Genomic DNA, 19,200 nt, shown 5'->3' on the forward strand with positions numbered 1-19,200 from the left:
CATGTCTAGATATAACGGTCTGAACAAACTGGTCTCAATCGCAGAGCAATGGTATACGATTTAAGCGGAAACTTGACTCAAATGGCTGAGCAAGACATAGTTCGATGACGGTCTGTTATTTAAATATTTTAGCCATTCCCAGTGCTAGTTACTTTATATATTTGGGGTTCAAAAACAAATTGTCTTTAAAATAGACAAAGTAGTTATTAAGATAATAAAAAAAGGAGTGATTTCACTAGAGAGAAAGCTTGGTCTCTATACCCTGTAGTTATAACTTTTACTTTAGTAGTTAATGAATTCGATACATTAAATAATCTGGCTTGTCCTTCAAATTGTTAATTTTAAGAGGTTTCATCAACTATGCTCCAAAATTAAACTTGGCACAATTTCTCTGTCATTTTAAACTTGCAAACAACACAGCATATGATTATATCATAATATCCAAACAATATGTTTTATAGGATAGGAATGTTGTAAAATCATGCCCGTCGTATTGTCAAGTAATAACATGTTTGTAAGTATACTGAAATTATATGACAAGTTCTGCAGCTTAGTCTAAAAAGGGAAGTGCATGATCTTTGTCAAAGATGTCTGTCAAAACTATTCACTATCATTTATTTCAATAAAAGTGTGACGGTAGTGAAAATACCATTTAAAATAAAGGAAATGAATATTTTATTGTTTATAAAATTCAAAGTTTACTATGGTCATCTTTTGCCCAGTAGATTAAGCTTTATTATATCAAACACCGATTTGTCACTGTAAAATTTATTATCTACCCTGTAATGTAGCTTTAATTCATCGATACGTGGTCGCCAGTTTCTCGAAGGTTTAGATGCATTCCTTAGTTTCTGTAAAACAGTAAAAATGAATTAATCCGGTTTTCCATCCATGTCATTCAAAATCAAATTTTCATGGCTCTATTTTTTGTTGTAAAATTAAAATGGCATTGATATATCGGTATTATTATTATTATTATTATTATTATTAAACCACTTGTTATAAAAGCCTTTATGCACTCTCTATTTATGTTTGGTTATTAATGTAAAATATAAGCTCCAACTCAGTCAATGTATGTCCTACACTCTGATGCAGTGTTGAATATGTATACTCTTCTAATGTAATGAACTCTACTTGTGCCACTTTGAATAATACCTAAATACAAGTATTATGACGCAATTCGTTTTTCGTCTGACAAACTTTCATTGAGTCACAAGTATTTCGTTGTTGCATGAAGTTATACCTACCCCTATAAATAAGAATCAATTCTTATTGAATACCTTATACATGTGTATCAGTATTTTTTTTCTGATATTTGTAGCTATTGACAGCTAACACTCTTTACATCTCCGTCTTTTTGTTCAAATAAAATAACCACAACTTTGCCTTTTTGTGCATGTTTGTATCATTATATTAAATCATGGAAGATATGGTATAATTGCGAATGACAGAAACCCACCAAAAGTAAAGCAACAATTGTGCCTTCTTAATTTAATATTAGTAATAACCTCCATGAATGTGTACCCTTCTGCTTTTCTGATTTCGTTAATGGCTATAACAGGTATAGGGATGACAGGTATCAGAGCAATAACAAATCCACATGCCGTCGCTGCTGTTGGATACTGATAGTCACCATAGGACGGAGGTTCATATAACAACATAACTGATACCAATAATACCTGGAAACAAAAGAGGGTTGACTGATTACTACAATAAAACAATGGTTCACTGCTTATCGTGGTATTTTTTCTTGGGGAGCTAATTGTAATGTTTTTATGGTCTGTCAAAGTTCTGAAAATAAATTTAGAAACGAGAAGTTTACACCCACTAAAATAACGGTAATATACTTAAACAAAATCACAGCGACAATACCTGAACGTATAGAGGGGTACAGAGGCTGGAAACAATCAAAGGACGGTGGTTTAATTAAATACAATTCTGGCATATTCAATATTGAAGTGTGAATAAAGAGTGGCTGATACAAGTGACTGTTGTCGGTATTGGATTCTTACGGAGGGATGGCTGATACATGTGACTACTGTAGACTGTGGGTTCTTAAAACCACAATGCCTAGTTTGTTGAAATTACGTTTAAAGGCCAGTATTATCGATCCAATATTTATATCAAAGTAAACAAAGTTAAAAGTATCTCCTTCCAGTGGTTTGCGTTGTTAAGGGTTTAACATATATACATTACTTCTTGTCATAAGCCAAAGAACTAAGCGTCACAAGATGATTATTCAAATACAAATTTTATACAAGTAACAGTGTTATATGAAAATTTCATCGTTGCACAGACGGTTCTCTTACGTTACGTTAAATGATAAACAGCGTAGATGACATTTACAACCAGGCAGTTACGGAAGTCTGTTGACATAAATAAATGACACCGATGGAACATTTTGAATGGTACAATACAAGTGACAACAATATAGGCAGAAATGTATACACTTTTTTGTCAATTTGGGGTAAATTTCAATTTGATTGAAACTACCTCTTGTAATTTGTCTTTGAATGCGGAAACGTAGTAGACAAATTACAAGAGCTAGTCTTAAACGCCGAAACGTAATGAAGAAACTTTTTGAGCTAGTTCTGATTAAATTGAGTAAATGGTTGCTTGTTTATTTTAAACTTCTCACTTTCTTGAGATTATTTAATGTAATAGCCGTTTTTGAACGATAGTTATATTTATCATGTATTTATGCTGGCCTGTTACATTCGGGTATTATAAAAAACATTCAATAAGGTACAAACTTACAAACATTCCAATAGGAGTGATGATACACCAACAAAATCTTAAAAATACTGGAAGATGTGTATCTGTCATCAGTTCAATATCTCTAGAGAAGCGATCAGCGCCTGCAATGAACATAAGTAAAAACAAAATGAATACTGTGCCTTCATATTTCGTGCATGTTCAAAAGATGGGAAAGAGGCTTTATGAAATATGAGATGTTGTTGCCAAGTTTTAACTTGCCACATACTGATTATATGGACTTAAATAGTAAAAGTAAGTTTGAGTTAACGTCGTTGAATACATATAGATCTACAAGTTAACTATAGATGTACACTCTAAGATATTTGTAAAAGGTTAAAACACCATTAAATATTAGTAATTCACACAGTTTGATGTTTCGTTATTTTAGCCAATATTTACACAGTTGCACAATTGTTCTATAGTCGTCAATGCTCCTTTCACAGTGTTCAAAGTAATGCAGCTAGCAGAAGTACACTGATACACTGACACCGGAAGTAAAAGTTCCTTAAAAACATTTGAGACACGTTAATGATACGCGGAGCATATTGTTTTTTGTTTAATTCTAAAGTATAATCATTCACAGTCATCTTTGAGAAAATCTATATACAAGAAATATAAAGTATAACTATCTTAATTAGTATCTGTATATGATCTGCTGTAATGTTTATATGTAAGTCTCAGATTCATGTATAGTTCTTCAAAGGTGTCCGATTTAACAAAATACAGCTGATCAAATAATGAGGTCACTTCCTGTCTAAGATATTGCAAACCATCATACATGCTGTAATGACGTAGTCAATTTCACAAACATGTCCATTTCCATCTCACCAGCATGTCCAATTTACAAATATCTTACAAAACGGGTTATGTTCGTTTTATAGAATTGTTAGAGCTTAGAGACAACGATATATCTTGATATCTTCATCAAATATGTGTGTGTCCAGTACAATGCATGGTTCATCTTCATCATTTAAAAGTCCTAAAATGTGTGCTAGGGTAGTAAACCAATAAACAAAGAAAAAGGGAAAACAAACAAACAAACAAACAAACAAACAGAAAAAAACAAACCCAAAAAACCAAAAACAAAAAACAACAAAACAACAAAACAACACAAAACAAAACAAAAACAAACAAACAAACAAACAAACAAACAAACAAAATAAACAAAACAAAACAAAACAAAAACTATTTTATATTGTTTGAACCAAATTCGCAAAACAGTTAACGGAAAAAAGAAAAGATTACAAAGGGCTAGTTTAGATATTTGAAGAAACTTTGTCTTCTCGAGTACTTAAGTTAAACCATGATTGTTTTGTGGGAGATGTATACCATATGTCCTTTCGTGCTCACATGTACATTCTTGTACATTTCACTCCTTTTAATAAAATGTTCTTAATGAAATACTAAATCTATGGCGTAAATGAGTTCACATATGTTCAAGGTAAGAGACTTAAACATAACAAAAAAATATAATAAATGAAAAAAAATAAAATTATCCCCCCCCCAAAAAAAAAGAACGGAGTTGTCAAAAGACGCATATTGGCGCAAAATTGGCGTAAATGGATATACCATATCCAATACATTGGCATATTATTCCCAAGTGTTTCCTACAATGCAAATTTAGCAGTTAATTCATTAACTTGCAGACGCTTACGTACCTGTAGATTCTCACGAATGATTAAGCCATAATTAGAAATTAAGCGCTTAATCTTTATATGTTTGTTCAATGGTTAGTTTATGAACGCATCTCAGGACTGGTTACTTTGCGTAATCCGTACTAACTTAAATAGTGAGTAAACAAGAAGTAGAGAAGTAGAACGTGATCACAATATACTGGTTCGCGTTGGAAACAATCTTTGTTAAACTTAAGCCAACACACGAAAAACTAATGAAGGAGTGTTCGGACTGCCTGCCACCGCTAAATGTTGTGTCATCGTCGAGGACACGACTTTTCTGTCCGTTTGAACACCTAACGTTGTTTATTTGTAGCATATCTATTACAACAATGAATTATGTTTATGGGAGCAATCACTTTGTGATTGTGTGACGTATTATCGGACATGGTTTTGAATTCATACATGTTTGTGGAAACGGACACGTTTGTGAGTCCTACATATATATGCACGATTTATTTATCCAGAGACTTGTATATATGCGATGTGCTGCTTTCAGAAAGGAGTTGTATAACTTGTCATAAAATTGATCATACTTACCATAAATCCAACCAAATATTAGGCATTCAATAAATGCAAACAATGGAAAACAAATTGATATGATATACCAATCAACTAGCTGGAACAAATAAAATCCTGCCTGAAAATTAAAAAGTATAGAGAAATAACATGTGATGTTAGAAGGTATGTATTACTGATAGAGAATTTACATGTTGATGTTAGAAGGTATGTATGACTGATAGAGAATTTACATGTTGATGTTAGAAGGTATGTAGACTGGTTTTAAAGCTTCAACAAAAGATAAATATAACAATGTATGCGTTTTTGTTGTCAATGCTATTCGAAATTGTAAATTTGGAGGATAATGCCTTTTTGCTTTTTATTTTTATTATTGGATTGTTCGATTGTTTGTTTTTGTTTTGTCTTTTTTTACTCATAATAGTAATTTTACAAAAAGAACATTATGACTTTATTTACTATGTCAGTACTTTCATTTCTATTGGTCATTTACATATTATTCTTCCCTGAATTTTCAGGGCTATGTCAAAATATTGAATTATCAAGCAAAGAAAAACGGAAACAAAACATTGAATTATTTAACTGGTTCATATATTTGAAAAAAAAAAATCATATTTTAGTTATGTTGTCTCTCTGTATAAAACTGTTATTGCATTTACCTTGGTAGAAAAAGGAATAGAACATAGAAACATGAGGAACAGAATAAGAAATGTTGCTTTTATCCTATGTTTTCTGGCCAGTGTCAAACTGTCGGTAACGGCTGTAATGATTGGTTCAAACACTCCAAACTGTTTAAATATAAATCGACAACAGTAACGCTATAGCCCACAAAATTAAAAAAAAGAAGTTTGGTTTCATGTTCAAATATTTTCTGACACTACCACGAATATTGACTTTTTACATCAAGCATCCGACTTGTTCATATATATTATTTGAATGTCTTACATACTTTTTTATTAACCCATTTTGATTTTTCTGAAAAATATAATCTTTAAAACGAGGTATAGACATCTCTATTGGTAATAGCTGCCATGAGTCAAAAACGAGAACTCGTCACAATGGATATATTTTCTGTGTTTATACGTTTTAAAAGAATGTATTCCAGACACGGAAAATAGACAAACACCAGAAAGAACAGAAAACAACTAGGATAATACAAACAAAGTAAAAAAAGTAAATGAGCAGCTCGGACTCCACTAAAAACTCGGAGCATGGACCAGATGCACCCGTAGGGTAAGTATCCTCTTCTCTCCACCTGGTCCATTCTCCCAGTTTTTATTGGAGTCCGAGTTCCTCATTTGCTTTTTTACTTTGTATGTATGATTTTAGTTACTTTATGTTCTTTGTCCCTGGATTGCATTCTTTTGATTACCGCTATAACCTTGGTTCCCTTGATTACTCTTTCTAGAAACACCCACTGAGTTGCTCATAAAAAGTTATGTCCAGGGTAGACGAAAGTGGAAACGAAAACTATGACATGTTGAACAAATCAGTTTTCATGGTTACCACAAATCAAAGGAAAGTTGACAATACGGAATGAAAAGTCATCGCGTTTGTCGTATAATTTGGTCAATAGTTTTCCTTTACATCGATCTTTACCAGTAGTTGGCATTAACAACTTTAAGAAATGTCAGCGTTTATTCAGAACCATTTTACTATTTAAATATAACAAATCTATTACCGTTGTATCTAATGCCAGGGTATAGATCATCAAGAAGAAAAGAACTGCCCAGAGGTTTGGTATTGGTAATCTAGACACTGCCTCAGGATATACAATAAACGCTAGACCTGGACCTACAAATAACCAAAGTTGATATATATACAACGTCTCAGAACGTGACGACTCTAGGTAATGTTAGCATAAAAGGGTCTGAAAAATTCCTAACGATGTTAGAACTGTCAAATTTGGAAAGCAAATGTGTGGTCGTTCCCTCCTCGGGACCCGAAATCGTACCGCTGTGACATCTGTGGCATCACCACCTAGACACAATCCAGCGCCCTAAACCGCTCGCCCAGCTAGGCTATATAAAAATCATTCCTCCTCGAAGAATTTAATTCCTTGTTACCTTTTGAATGTGGCTATTATCACTTACTTGTCGTTCAAATCTTTTGTACTGACATGACTAATCGACAACAATTTTTTCACTTCTAGGGGAACATTTTTCAACAAAGTATCGGCATTCCAATTAGTACTTGCCGAGAGTTCCTTCAAAATCTCGTGAGAGACAAAAATGATGAGGAGTCTAGATCCTGTGAGTCCACATATGGATACATGTATATCAGAATTTGGAGAACGTCTTCCGTTTATTTATCCACCAGAACTTGTTATCAGAGAAACTAGACACAGCCTCCTCCACGTAGTTTTTAGACTTTCACATCGAATTTGACAACAGTAATCGTCTGAATACAAATTATTTGACACACGACACGAATATATTTTAAAATTATAAATTTCCCTTTCTAATGCAGTAAATAAACAAGCTAGCCCCGTTATATCTTTCTTAGTTATGGTTTGTCAGAGGTAACAGCCACTATTCTGTCTAAGAGGTCAGGGCTATTAGAAAAACCTTCCAGACGCTGTTGTATTTCCTATATCCACATCTTATTGAAAAATATTGTGTTTCTGACAAAGAGGTCAAAGAAGATGGATTTTCATAATACCTACAAATTCTCTGGTATTTTTGTATATTATTATAATTTCTTGTTGAAATGGGTGCGCCTTCCACATAAAGTTCATCATGTTAAGTATTAATTGCGTTATTAACATCAATTTCATTGGAAAATGTTAATTTCAGAGTAAAAGAAGGTTTTCAAAGTTTTATTTTGCATATTGAACTATTTTATTTTCTCTATAATTCACAGAAACTTATTCACCAACGGAGACAAGTAATGATCTAATGCTACTGAGGAAAACAGAATCATAATTTTAAATTTGTTATCAATCTTGATTTGACCGTACATGTAAACTTTTTTGTATTTTTTTATTTTGTAATACAGACAAGGACTTGTCTGTCTTTGTTTATTCGTGTCTAGTTAATAAACAATACAACAGTTTAACTACTCTATTTTAAGACTTTAATGAGCAAGACCGGGAAATAAGAGAGAAGAAAAGGAAATGACATGAAACTATATTCAAGGACTTCATTCTCTCGGATATTTTGATAAAGCATTTTTATATTACATATAAATGTACCCGAATTATACACGTATAAACTAAGACCCTGTTTTATACCTGATTTTGCAATTTCCTTTAACGTCAGACCATTAGCATGGGCCATCGAACCGAGAACGGAAAATACAAGAAATCCAGATAATAAACTTGTTCCCTCTCCTAAACATAAAACCAACACAGCGTCCCTGGAAGAAAATGTGGTTTATATTGAGGGGCTATACGGTGTCTTGGCTGTTTACGTTTTTATTTTTTAATATTGTTTTTTTTCTTTGTTTTACCACTCAACTTTTTCGTCTTTGTGATTGGCTCTGTTTTCAATTTTTTATATGACTAACCATTACCTGCTCGTGTTTTTCATTTCTATTATTCTATTCAATAGTACATTTTAAGATTTTAAATACCATTCTTTATAAGAATCAGGCAATGAGTGGCATATCATTTTTATCAATATGTTATTGTTCTCAAACATATTTAAATACATCTAGAAAACAACTGAAAGGCTTTTTAAATTTATCCTGAAGCATTGGTGACGCAGAAAAGTTTTGACTGCTTATATAAAGAAAAAGTTCTGGAAAATTTTCCCGCCATTTTTCCATAGTACATTTCAACTAAATTTGAACTATCAATAACTTGAAAAAGACAAACTTTACAAACACTTTGACAGTAATTTCTTGAGACAATGAATATAAATACTTGGATAAGGCAATAAAATCTCCGTGTATTTTTTTCTTCATGTGCCACACGTTAAACACAGTTTCCCTGATTCTTAGACGGAAAATTTGTTAACAACTTAAATCCATTCTGAAGTAAATGTTTTCTTTTGCGATTGGCGCCTGCAGCTTGTTACGAACTAATATTTAAAAAAAGTCAAGACACAAATGTACTATACCGGACACAGTTGTTCTTAAATTTGTTGAAACCCTGAATGGTTATAAGTGGTCCCCAAAGAACACCAGATGAGTACAGTATTTGTATGGCTGCTTCTATCCATACCTATTTAAAATACACAACAGCAATATTATCATGATTATAACATTATACAAATCAAGATATTAAATATATTAATGATTGATTGATTGATTGATTGATTGTTGGGGTTTAACACCCGAACAGCAATATTTCAGCTATATATTCAGGCGATGAACATGAAATGGATGATCAAATGAAAATGGGACGGGACACAAGGACAATGGGTCGACAAATTCTGATTGCCACTGGAAACAGAGCGGGAAAATTAACTTACATTTATATCTTTAAGCTTATTCAAATCTGGTTTCACTAAAAACATGACACCATCTACCGCTCCTGGCTCCAAAAGACTCCGAATAAATAAGATGACAATCAACAATATAGGCAGAGTAGCCGTCACATATACAACCTAAATATAAGGAACAAAACATATACATCAGCGTATAACCTAAATACAAAACAATTGATACTTTCAGAGTTCCCTTAAAGTTTTTCAACAAGTGTAAACACATATTTAAGCAAGCTCTGTAGAGGAAATAAAACCTGTCGGTTATACGAAAAAAACGTTTTATAGTCAATATAAAAATAAAAAAGTTTGGTTTTCTTTTACAATAAATCACGAGAAACTTACGGTAAAACCACAACCATTTGTTTACAATCACACCATTTATAGCGTTTACACTTAGGAATGCGGTGTTAAAGCGAGCATCTATAATTGAATCTGCTTGTAAGATCTCTTTCACACCTATTTTGTTTAATTGTTCACCGTTGTAATGTTCAAGTTTTTTCTTCTATTTTTCATTGAACTATCAACTCATTATGGCACTTGTGACCTTGTATGTACACTTTATCAATACTCAGGGTTTGACTCATGCATACCATTGTTTGGACTAGGATAATTCATACTGATGTATTATCTATATACGGCGTAGATAATACTACCATGGTGGCAACACATTATATTAAAACTATACACCAATAACATGTAATATTAGACATGTGTACCTTTTAAGGTAACGAAGCTAATAAATTGATATATTTTTTTTCTATATTTAGTCTTTTGCAGTCTTATTTTAACTACAATTTATCTTAATTTGACAAATTATAAAATGTTATTTATTTTCACGGCGTCTTCTTTAATAAGGATGTCTACTCCTTTCCACCTACAGTAATAACACCGCTTTTCATAACAGTTAACACACATTTTACAGTATACGTATACTTACGTTACATGATGAGATATATCTTACCTTTCCTATGGTTTCTACGCCTTTCATGACACATAAAAAGATGATGAACCAAGAACCAGCAAGGCAGAGTAATAGAGGAACGTTAAATCCACCAAGGTCGTCTATCCCAGAGCTTAACTGCAAAACTTTGTGTCTGAAATGTAAAATAAATGTCTTTCTTCTATATCAATGCGTGTGTGTGTGTGTGTGTGTGTGTGTGTGTGTGTGAACTCCAGACTTAAGGAAGGCGCAAAGAATAATTGTAGGGTAAAAGTAAACATATAGACGTATTGCAATTATTTTTGACAACTCGTAATTAAGTGTCGTCTCTTTTTATAAGAATCGAGCAGTACATAAAACATTATTTTGAAAGTTTACCTTCAAAATCAGATGGAAGTTCATTTTCATTTGACATGCATAATTTGAGTGAAAGGACTAACAAGTTTGTGTGTTTTAACATACACATTTCCTCGAGAGCGATGTACATGTAGCTAACGAGAATGCAACGTTTTTACATTCATCATCAATGCCTTTCTTGATTGTTTTGTTTTAAGATTTATATTTCTTTTTTTTGTATTTTGACATACAAAATACTTGCACAGTTATTAAAATCATAAATTGTTTTCCTACATATGAAACCATGCACCTTATATCACAAGCGGTTTTATTAGTCTTGCTAAAGTCAATCATGTGGATGTTCCGTGATTGGTATGAGATTTCTGTAGTGGTCGTGGGATGACAACCAAGAATTCCTGATGATTTACAGGCAGGATTATTTTCAGCAGGCATACCAAACTTAACATGTCAATCATTTCTCCTAGCGAAAGTTTTGAATCATTCGTAATGCATTCATTTTCATTTTAGATGTGCAACAACATTGTAAGCAAAACATCAAATATTCAGAATATTTCATACTCAAAGAATTCTTCGGTACTTGAGGTAAAATTTATAACTGCACTGCTGTTTGATTGTAAACGTGATGTCAAATTAGCAGAATCACCGGCTGTACCTCCGTTGGCATGGCAACTGTCTGTGTTCCACCAGTTATCACAAGTCGTCCACGGTAACGGAGAGGTAAAGGACGAACCAATAAAGTACATCGTCCACGTGACTATCATTACGTAATATACACAAAAACCCATACTTATCAACATTCCAAAGCCTATTCCTGAAATACAATAGGTCAAATTAGTAGTCAGACACTAGCCTAGCTATGAGATTTTACGAGAGCTTGGGATAAATATACTTTTGTTACCATTTCTTCGTATGATACTGTGTAACAATTTTTAACTCAAATTGGCTGTTTCTTTACAAACAACCTGCATATGACAAGTCATACATACATAATATTTAAATCATTCCATAACACATAACACGGTAAAATATGTTTATTTTAAAATTCTTGCATTTCATTTCTTGATGTGACAATTTAAATCTGATAAATATTAGTAAATGACGATTTTTATTCATAAAATTTTTAAATTGTTTTTACGATTAGCATTTTCATACGACTCAACTACTTACTTGTATTGAATATTGTCCTGGTACCCAGAATAAATTACTTTTTTAGAAATTTTGTCATTGATATTCTGTTAGTTTTATTCGAGTACTTGTTTTTCATTTGCAGATCTTAAAGTCCGTAAATTTGTTTTCTTTCACTTATTATAATGCATATATAAATGTATGGGATACTTGAAATGCTTTTGAACAAATAAAAAGAAACCTGCCTCTCCCTTATCGTAGTTTTGTAAGAACATCTGATTTCCCCTCCATGTTTAAAATTGAATGCTTAGCACATATATTACCTACTGACACCTGTCCTGAACAACACTGTACAGGAACTGAATTGTAGTCACCCCACATGATTAATCTTTCAATTAATCAAATTCCATCTCAAATCAATCAAAATCAATGGAAATTTGTTTTTTTTTAATAACAGCTTTGTCTCATGAAAATTTCCTCGAATAATTTGATGAGTAGAAATAATCGTTTGTTTTGGTGAGTAGAAATAATCGTTTGTTTTGGTGAGTAAAGAGGGATCGATGTTTAAAGGTTTAATTATGAGCAGGTATCACTTTTTTGTTTGGATTCAACATTACTGTACAATTTACTTCTCGCTCTTTTATCTCAATTTTATCACCAAAGTAATTTATATAATTTTTTTTTAAACATATAACTTCTCAATTAATGTTCTAATCAAAAGTATTGACTAAACATTTTTGGAGCGTGATCAACAAGTGTTCTTTTAACAGAGTTATTCCACGGATTATAATTCGTTTTGTGACTGATAAGTGATCGATGATCCGTTCTATTGATCAGTTGTGACGAGTTTTCGATTTTTTACACAATGTACATTTTTCCTGCTACTCTCACGCATATTCACACACATGATATCGCGAAATATTATAAATGGCTTTTACATGATATACCTTTAAGTAGGGGGCAAGCCTCCCAGCATTTGTGTACAGCTTTAGAAGTAAATTGTCCGACCGAGACTTCCAAAAGAAAGATAGGATAAGCTAAAAATATCCCACTCAAAACAAATGGTATTAAAAATGCACCTGAAAAGAGAAGAATATAAATTATATTTAGTCCTACTGGACTTATACCCATTTGGTCTTTTAGTAGTAACGCATTTTATTTCTTTATGCTTTGCTAAACCAAATTAAAATAAAATATGCATGTCATTTCAACATTAAATCACCATTGCATAATATTTATACTGCAACTTGAAGGTCATGTATAATACATTTACAAAATACTCAGCATGTCTGCAGGAAAGTGTTTACATTTAAACTGGTGAAGTATGAACAGAACCGTAAATGATGTTTACTTTATGTACAATACGTTCGAGTACCTGTCTTTTTATGTATCAGTGTTTCTAGATATCAGTCAGGGGGACGTCGTGCATGTCAAAAACATAATTAGTCATTCGGTTGTTGAACATATCAAGAAATATGGTTTTTTGTTTGGTTGTATTAAGTGGAAGAAGGGTGTATGGTTTGCTCTAAAACAGAGAACCATATACAAAAAGAATAATAAATCTGCGGACAATGGCATATTAAAAAGGTAAACAGGAAATACATACAATAAAATACAAATAAAACGTATAGAACTATAAATAATAAGGGCCCAAATGTTCGGCCTTTAGGCCTAGGTCAGAAACAAAGAGTAATGAAAAGAAGAAGGACAGCTGTCGAATTGAATTACACCACAGAGACAGGGTGCCCTGCTGTATTATTCATTTGTAGTTCCTTTTTACCTCTTTAACGTATCTATTGCGTACCTATTCATTATTCTTATCCATGTTTTATCTAAGCTACTTCACAACATATATTGTAATACAAAAAGGACAAACTTATTAAAGAAAAATTGTCATATCTAATTATATAGTCCTTTGAAAAATCATATCAATTTTTGTAATGGCTTGATAAATCCCTGTTTTGAAGAAAATATAAAAAATAAACATGACATTTTTTTTATATACACGTGCACATATATGTACAGGATCAAATGGAAAAAATCTGAATACTAGTACATATTCGTGCGCGACGTTCATCATAATACTATACTCGGCGTCACATAAATAACATACTGTTATAATTTGAATAAAAATATTTTCTGCGACTTTATTGACACCTACCGTCGTTTAAATTGTCTTGCTCATTGCTCATTCGTTTAGCCAAACGGCTTCTCCCTAAAGATTGAATCGTTAAATTCCGGTCAGATTTTAATTCTCGGTGCCAATATTTACATTGTAAAAAGTCGGCCATGTTTACAGTGATCGGGTTGCTAGGAGATGTTGTTTACGTTTAAATGGTTTGTCCAAAAACCGAAGAACCCAGAATGCATTTCGGCGTTATTTCGGATATCTCGGATTTATTTTACGCGAACAACGTACAATACCGAGAAGTTGATCAAGCAGACGATTGTCACCGGAGTACGACGGGAACTTACGAACTTCGTTTGTAAACAAATCGTCCCGTAAAAACCAACATGGCGGATATTAGTATGGGATTTTCCCGTAAGGATTTGTTACGCATGATTTAAGCTAATAAGCGACTTGTTTAGGGAGAAGCTGTTTGGCTAAACGAATGAGCAAGTCATTTAAGACAATTTAAACGACGGCTGGTGTCAATAAAGTCGTAGAAAATATTTTTATTCAAATTTTAACAGTATGTTATTTATGTGACGCCGAGTATAGTAATTAACATATAAATAAAAACAGTTTTTCGGTTATTAAGACGTGCACGGCACGGGTCAGAGTCGATGATTCGTAAATTCCAAATACAAAGTGATAGCTTTTCTAAAAAGCTAGCCGACTCTTAGCTTTATCCAATGTCGAGAATAAAATTTACTGTGCTTTTTTATAACAAAAGAACAAAAGAAGATTCGCGGTGAACGGACCGGAATTCGTAAAAGGGAGCCCTATATAATCAAGGGCCCTATCTGTGGAGAAATTCTTATATAAACGTAAACATCTGCTTGTGTTTTTGTGTTCATGTGAGCCATTGCTCAATCAGTATACCCCCACTATCCCCAATGAAGATGAAAATGTTAATGTATTATTGACTGTCAATGTTGAAAAATAAACTAACCTATAAACAGGAAGTTGTAGTGAGATATTCGTGAAATTAATAATCGCAACACGGGACCCCTTTTAACTCGAATAATTCAGTGCCCTCTATCGGACAAATTAATGAATATCTTAGTTTTCCCAAGACTTTAATGTGACTGGATGTGCTGTAAATTGTATCTAGGATGTGAGCATTCCATTTAGCATCACTTGATAAAGTTATTCCTAAGTTTTTGTGAGAACCACTGACACAGACGTTGTTCCCGTTAAATGCAAAATGCATCCCCGGAAGATTCACATTACTGAAAAACATTATTTTAGTTTATAAGGGGTTAAATGACATTAGAAATTTTTTGACCAATCATTCATTTTTTAATATCATGGTTGATCACGGTTTTAATATTATATTCAGAATTACTCGAATAGCCCATGGAGATGTTGTCAGCGAACAACCGAGTAAGTGAAATTGTCTGCTATGTCATTTATGTAAATAATAAACAGAAGTGAACCCTGTGATACTCCGACCTTAGTAGTACAGATTTCAGAGGCTGAGTTATTAATTACAACTTTATGTTGTCTATTTTCTAAATAATTCTTGAACCATTGGAGAATATTTCATTTAATACCGTGGCCATGCATTTTGTGAAGTACTACTCTATGTCATACCTTATCGATTGCCTTCGTACAGTCACAGAATACGAAACAGCTTTCAAGCGAATCGATAATATCATTGCACATTTCAGTCGATTAATGTAAAGTTGAAAATTTGGGTAGAAAACCTGATTGCTATCTATGAATGAGAGCATTATCTCTGAGATGATTAAACACACATTTATAAACATATCGTTCCATGTAACAAAATACAAAGAGATTCGGTTTAGACAAGTTTCATTGTATTGCTAGCACTTGTCAGAACTTTGATAACTTAAATGAATCTTTAATTTTTTTCTGCCTGTTAACACAAGAAAACTCGTCTAATATGCAGGAAATCGATAAATTTTGACATTTATATATAGCGTTATTATTTGATATCAATTTGTTTTTGTTATGGCTCTGACTTGACCGAGTATGATAATGGTATTATATTGTCTGTGGATAACTTTACTTACACAGAGAGACAGATACTTGATATCACATATTTTTCCCCGCAGAGATAGCAAATATATATCAATAATTAAAATTAATTCTTGAATTTTACAATATCCATTAGCAACTACATCATGAACAAACAAGACAGTACTAATCACAATCGTGTTCAACGGATGTAATTCCGGTAAAATTCAGTAATACATGTATTTGAATTTAATTAAAACGTAATTCACTGGTTACCATAATCTACCTGATATTTTTTTTAAATTTGATTCTCCCGTTCATTTAAGTATTTTAACATTTTTGAAGCTTAAACTGTCTTATGTTACAACTAGAATGGTGTTACTAATTACAATGCCGCTGACAAGTATTGCATGTATTCAACATTAAAAGTATGTGATAATTTAAAATTCAAAGAAGATATATATGAAGTAATGAAGACTGTATCATATTTCTGCATAAACCGTTAGCACACGCTTTGAAATATTTCGCTTGTTGAGTAAATCAGTGGCGGATTCAGGGGGTCGGAATATTTGAATATTGTTGATTTACAATTACAGTTTCAATATTGTTTTTGTTGTGCAATATCTGAAGTTTGGAAATCATGTATATCAGACATGATTATATCTTTTGCTTTCAATTAATATAAATTATTTTACATTACCAATGCCAATAAAATATTTTCTTTCATTAATGTGGATATATTTGAAGTGATTAATTACTTTGACAAAAGTAACCAAGTGTATTCAACTCCATAATGCATTTGAAATTATTAGTAAGAATAATGTAATCGATTACATTAGAAAGTAATCAGCTCCAACCTGTTTACTAGGTCATAAGATCGACAGTCTTTTTGATGCCTTGACAAAACTTGTGCATATTAATAAGCCCTTCTACCTCTTAGATAAATGTATGGCTAAGCAAGAAAGTCAGGACCTCCTGGACTCGTATCACACATCTTACCTTATCTTGATTAACTACACAATTGAACAGAATATTATCATGCGAATTTTATTTGATTTTCATTGCTGACTAGAACATTAGATGTCATATGAATGACAACATGAAACAAGCTCTTTTTTTCATGTAACAATCGCGACTAGTAAAAATAATCTTTCAACATTATACCTTTAGATAAAATTATTCAGTGTCCTTCTTTCCCCTAATGAGACCGCAAACCAGGTTGCTATGTGTTGGTGTGTTATGTCTCTTTTTAAAAAAAAAATGTTAAAGCTGCTTGCATATCGTAAATATAAAAAAAGGGTTATTCACAAGTGTCGCGATTTGTTTATTAGTTAATACTAATAATATGCACGTCATTTGTTCAACATTTTCCTTCCGATAGAATTGTTGTCTGACATATAAACCATACCTTTATTCTTGTTATACAATATAGAGGGAATCTGTCAACATACAGTATCCTCTACCATTACTTTTACATGTAGTATATGTAAATCTTTTAAGGGTAGGGAAAGGTTAAATTCTCCGTTTTCTTTTTAGGTTTTAGCTAGACGTACTTACCTCCGCCATTTTTTAAACACATGTATGGAAATCGCCAAAGGTTGCCGACTGATACGATGAAACCAAGCATTGTTAGAATACTCTGTAGTTTGTTTCCCCATTGTTCTCTGACGGAAACTGTTGAGCTCTTCGAATCTTCCAAGAATTTTCTCTCCTCTTCAATTTTTTCCAATTCCATGACGTAAAACAATTAATCCTATTCTTGGTTACAAGTAATATAATGGATAATTTACTGTCCCGATTTCAACATCAGAATTGCTATGGTTTTATGCGTTCAGGCATATAAATACAATGCAATTTGCATACATTTGAATATATCTTACTGAACCCTTTTCACTTCACTTGTTTCCTTAATGATTGTGCGATCCCACATTTGCACGAATACATTTATGTGTATAGGCATCGATACATAAGAAAGGCATAGTGCTTAAAATAAGATCAGCTAAGTTTAACAGAAAATAAAGCCGAATTAAGCATGTTATTTATCACAAACTGGTTGAACTTATTACACTACGTTGCGTTCACACTGATCTTTGATACGCATCGGAAAAAGTTTCGGAAATTTTTTCCTGATTTCGAAAAATGAGCGATGACTTTTGAAAACTTTTCACACGGAAGGTATAATCTAAATCGCATTTGATAATCAAACATGATCAAGAATAAAAAACAAACAAAAACAAAACAAAAAAAAAAAAAAAAAAAAAAAAAAAAAAAAAAAAAGCGTGCATCCAAAGTTTCTTTTTATTGCAACTTAAAGTTTCATTTTCAAATATTGTTATCAAATAATGAACGGCAATATTACAAAAAAAAAAAAAAAAGAAAATCAATGTTCTAACCGATTAGGCTGTAACTTCATATTACGAGGTCTCTGTAGTATGAATAAACTTTACAATCACGATTCAGTTGTTTCCTTTCTATACATTGTGCATTAACACTGAACCGTGACAATTTGTTCCTCGAGAAGTTTCGACGATTTTATAACGTTACGCTTCTCGCTTTCATTCACAAAGTCACTGGACAGTAACCTAATTGGTTTCTTAACCTTTTAATTTGGATAGAATGTAAACCGCTACACAATGTATGATAAAGTGGTAGTATTAATAATTTAGAGAACATATGGAAGAGCTTACGTCAAAACATTTGCCTTTGAAACGCAAAAAATTGTGTCAACGAATAATATTTACATAAAGGATGAAATGTTGAGCTGGAAAAATGTGCTTAAAATCTGCCTAATTTTAAATAACCTAATACTCACCAAAACGTAGAAAAGAGAACAAAAATATATATCAGAGGTTTTTTTTTACATTATATGTAGTTAACATTAAACAAATGAGTTTATACATTATTAGGTGGCTACTTTATCACCCTAATGAAAATAAGATGGAAAAAACGGAAAGTTGAAAACCACACCAATGGTTCGTACTTGAAACACGCATTTTCAAAATGAAAAGATTAGTAACAAGATTTTAATAGTGCGCTCAACCCCTCCGCTTCAATCATGGTTTATCAGTTTCGGATTATTTTAAAACAAATGGGCGGCATAAAATTTCCACCAGTTAAAACCTAATGATAATTCAAGACACAACTCTCAAAATGAGTCTTGAACTTTTGTGTCAAGTTCAAGATAATTTAGTAATTTTCAAGCAAAATCTCATTCATATATTTAATTTGGATCTATCCTACATAACAACACCT

At 32.3% G+C, this 19,200-nt stretch overlaps 1 protein-coding gene across 3 annotated transcripts; it reads right to left on the minus strand.

Moving 5' to 3' along the window:
• Positions 1-658: 658 nt before the first annotated feature.
• LOC148608589 (sodium- and chloride-dependent glycine transporter 1-like) lies at positions 659-17,974 on the minus strand. 3 transcript variants are annotated; one of them, XM_088543875.1, is made up of 13 exons: positions 17,506-17,931; positions 12,749-12,880; positions 11,235-11,487; positions 10,341-10,473; positions 9,365-9,499; positions 9,011-9,114; positions 8,182-8,306; positions 6,631-6,743; positions 5,609-5,737; positions 4,971-5,070; positions 2,758-2,858; positions 1,509-1,679; positions 659-851 (listed from the first exon to the last, which is right to left on the minus strand). In XM_088543875.1, the coding sequence occupies exons 1-13, from the start codon at positions 17,681-17,683 to the stop codon at positions 708-710; spliced, it is 1,818 nt and encodes a 605-aa protein (XP_088400001.1). In that variant the 5' UTR covers positions 17,684-17,931; the 3' UTR covers positions 659-707. The 3 variants fall into 3 exon arrangements, 2 of the variants coding, with proteins under 2 accessions (XP_088400001.1, XP_088400002.1); XM_088543876.1 differs by lacking the exon at positions 17,506-17,931 and adding an exon at positions 13,963-14,466; XR_015914936.1 differs by lacking the exon at positions 659-851 and having other exon boundaries at positions 1,654-1,679; positions 3,157-5,070; positions 17,506-17,974.
• Between the last annotated feature and the right edge of the window lie 1,226 nt (positions 17,975-19,200).

Source organism: Perna viridis, chromosome 9 (genome assembly GCF_037379345.1).
Source record: "Perna viridis isolate PV_CMFRI_1.1 ecotype Kerala chromosome 9, ASM3737934v1, whole genome shotgun sequence".
In the NCBI taxonomy this organism is placed as follows: Eukaryota; Metazoa; Mollusca; class Bivalvia; order Mytilida; family Mytilidae; genus Perna; species Perna viridis.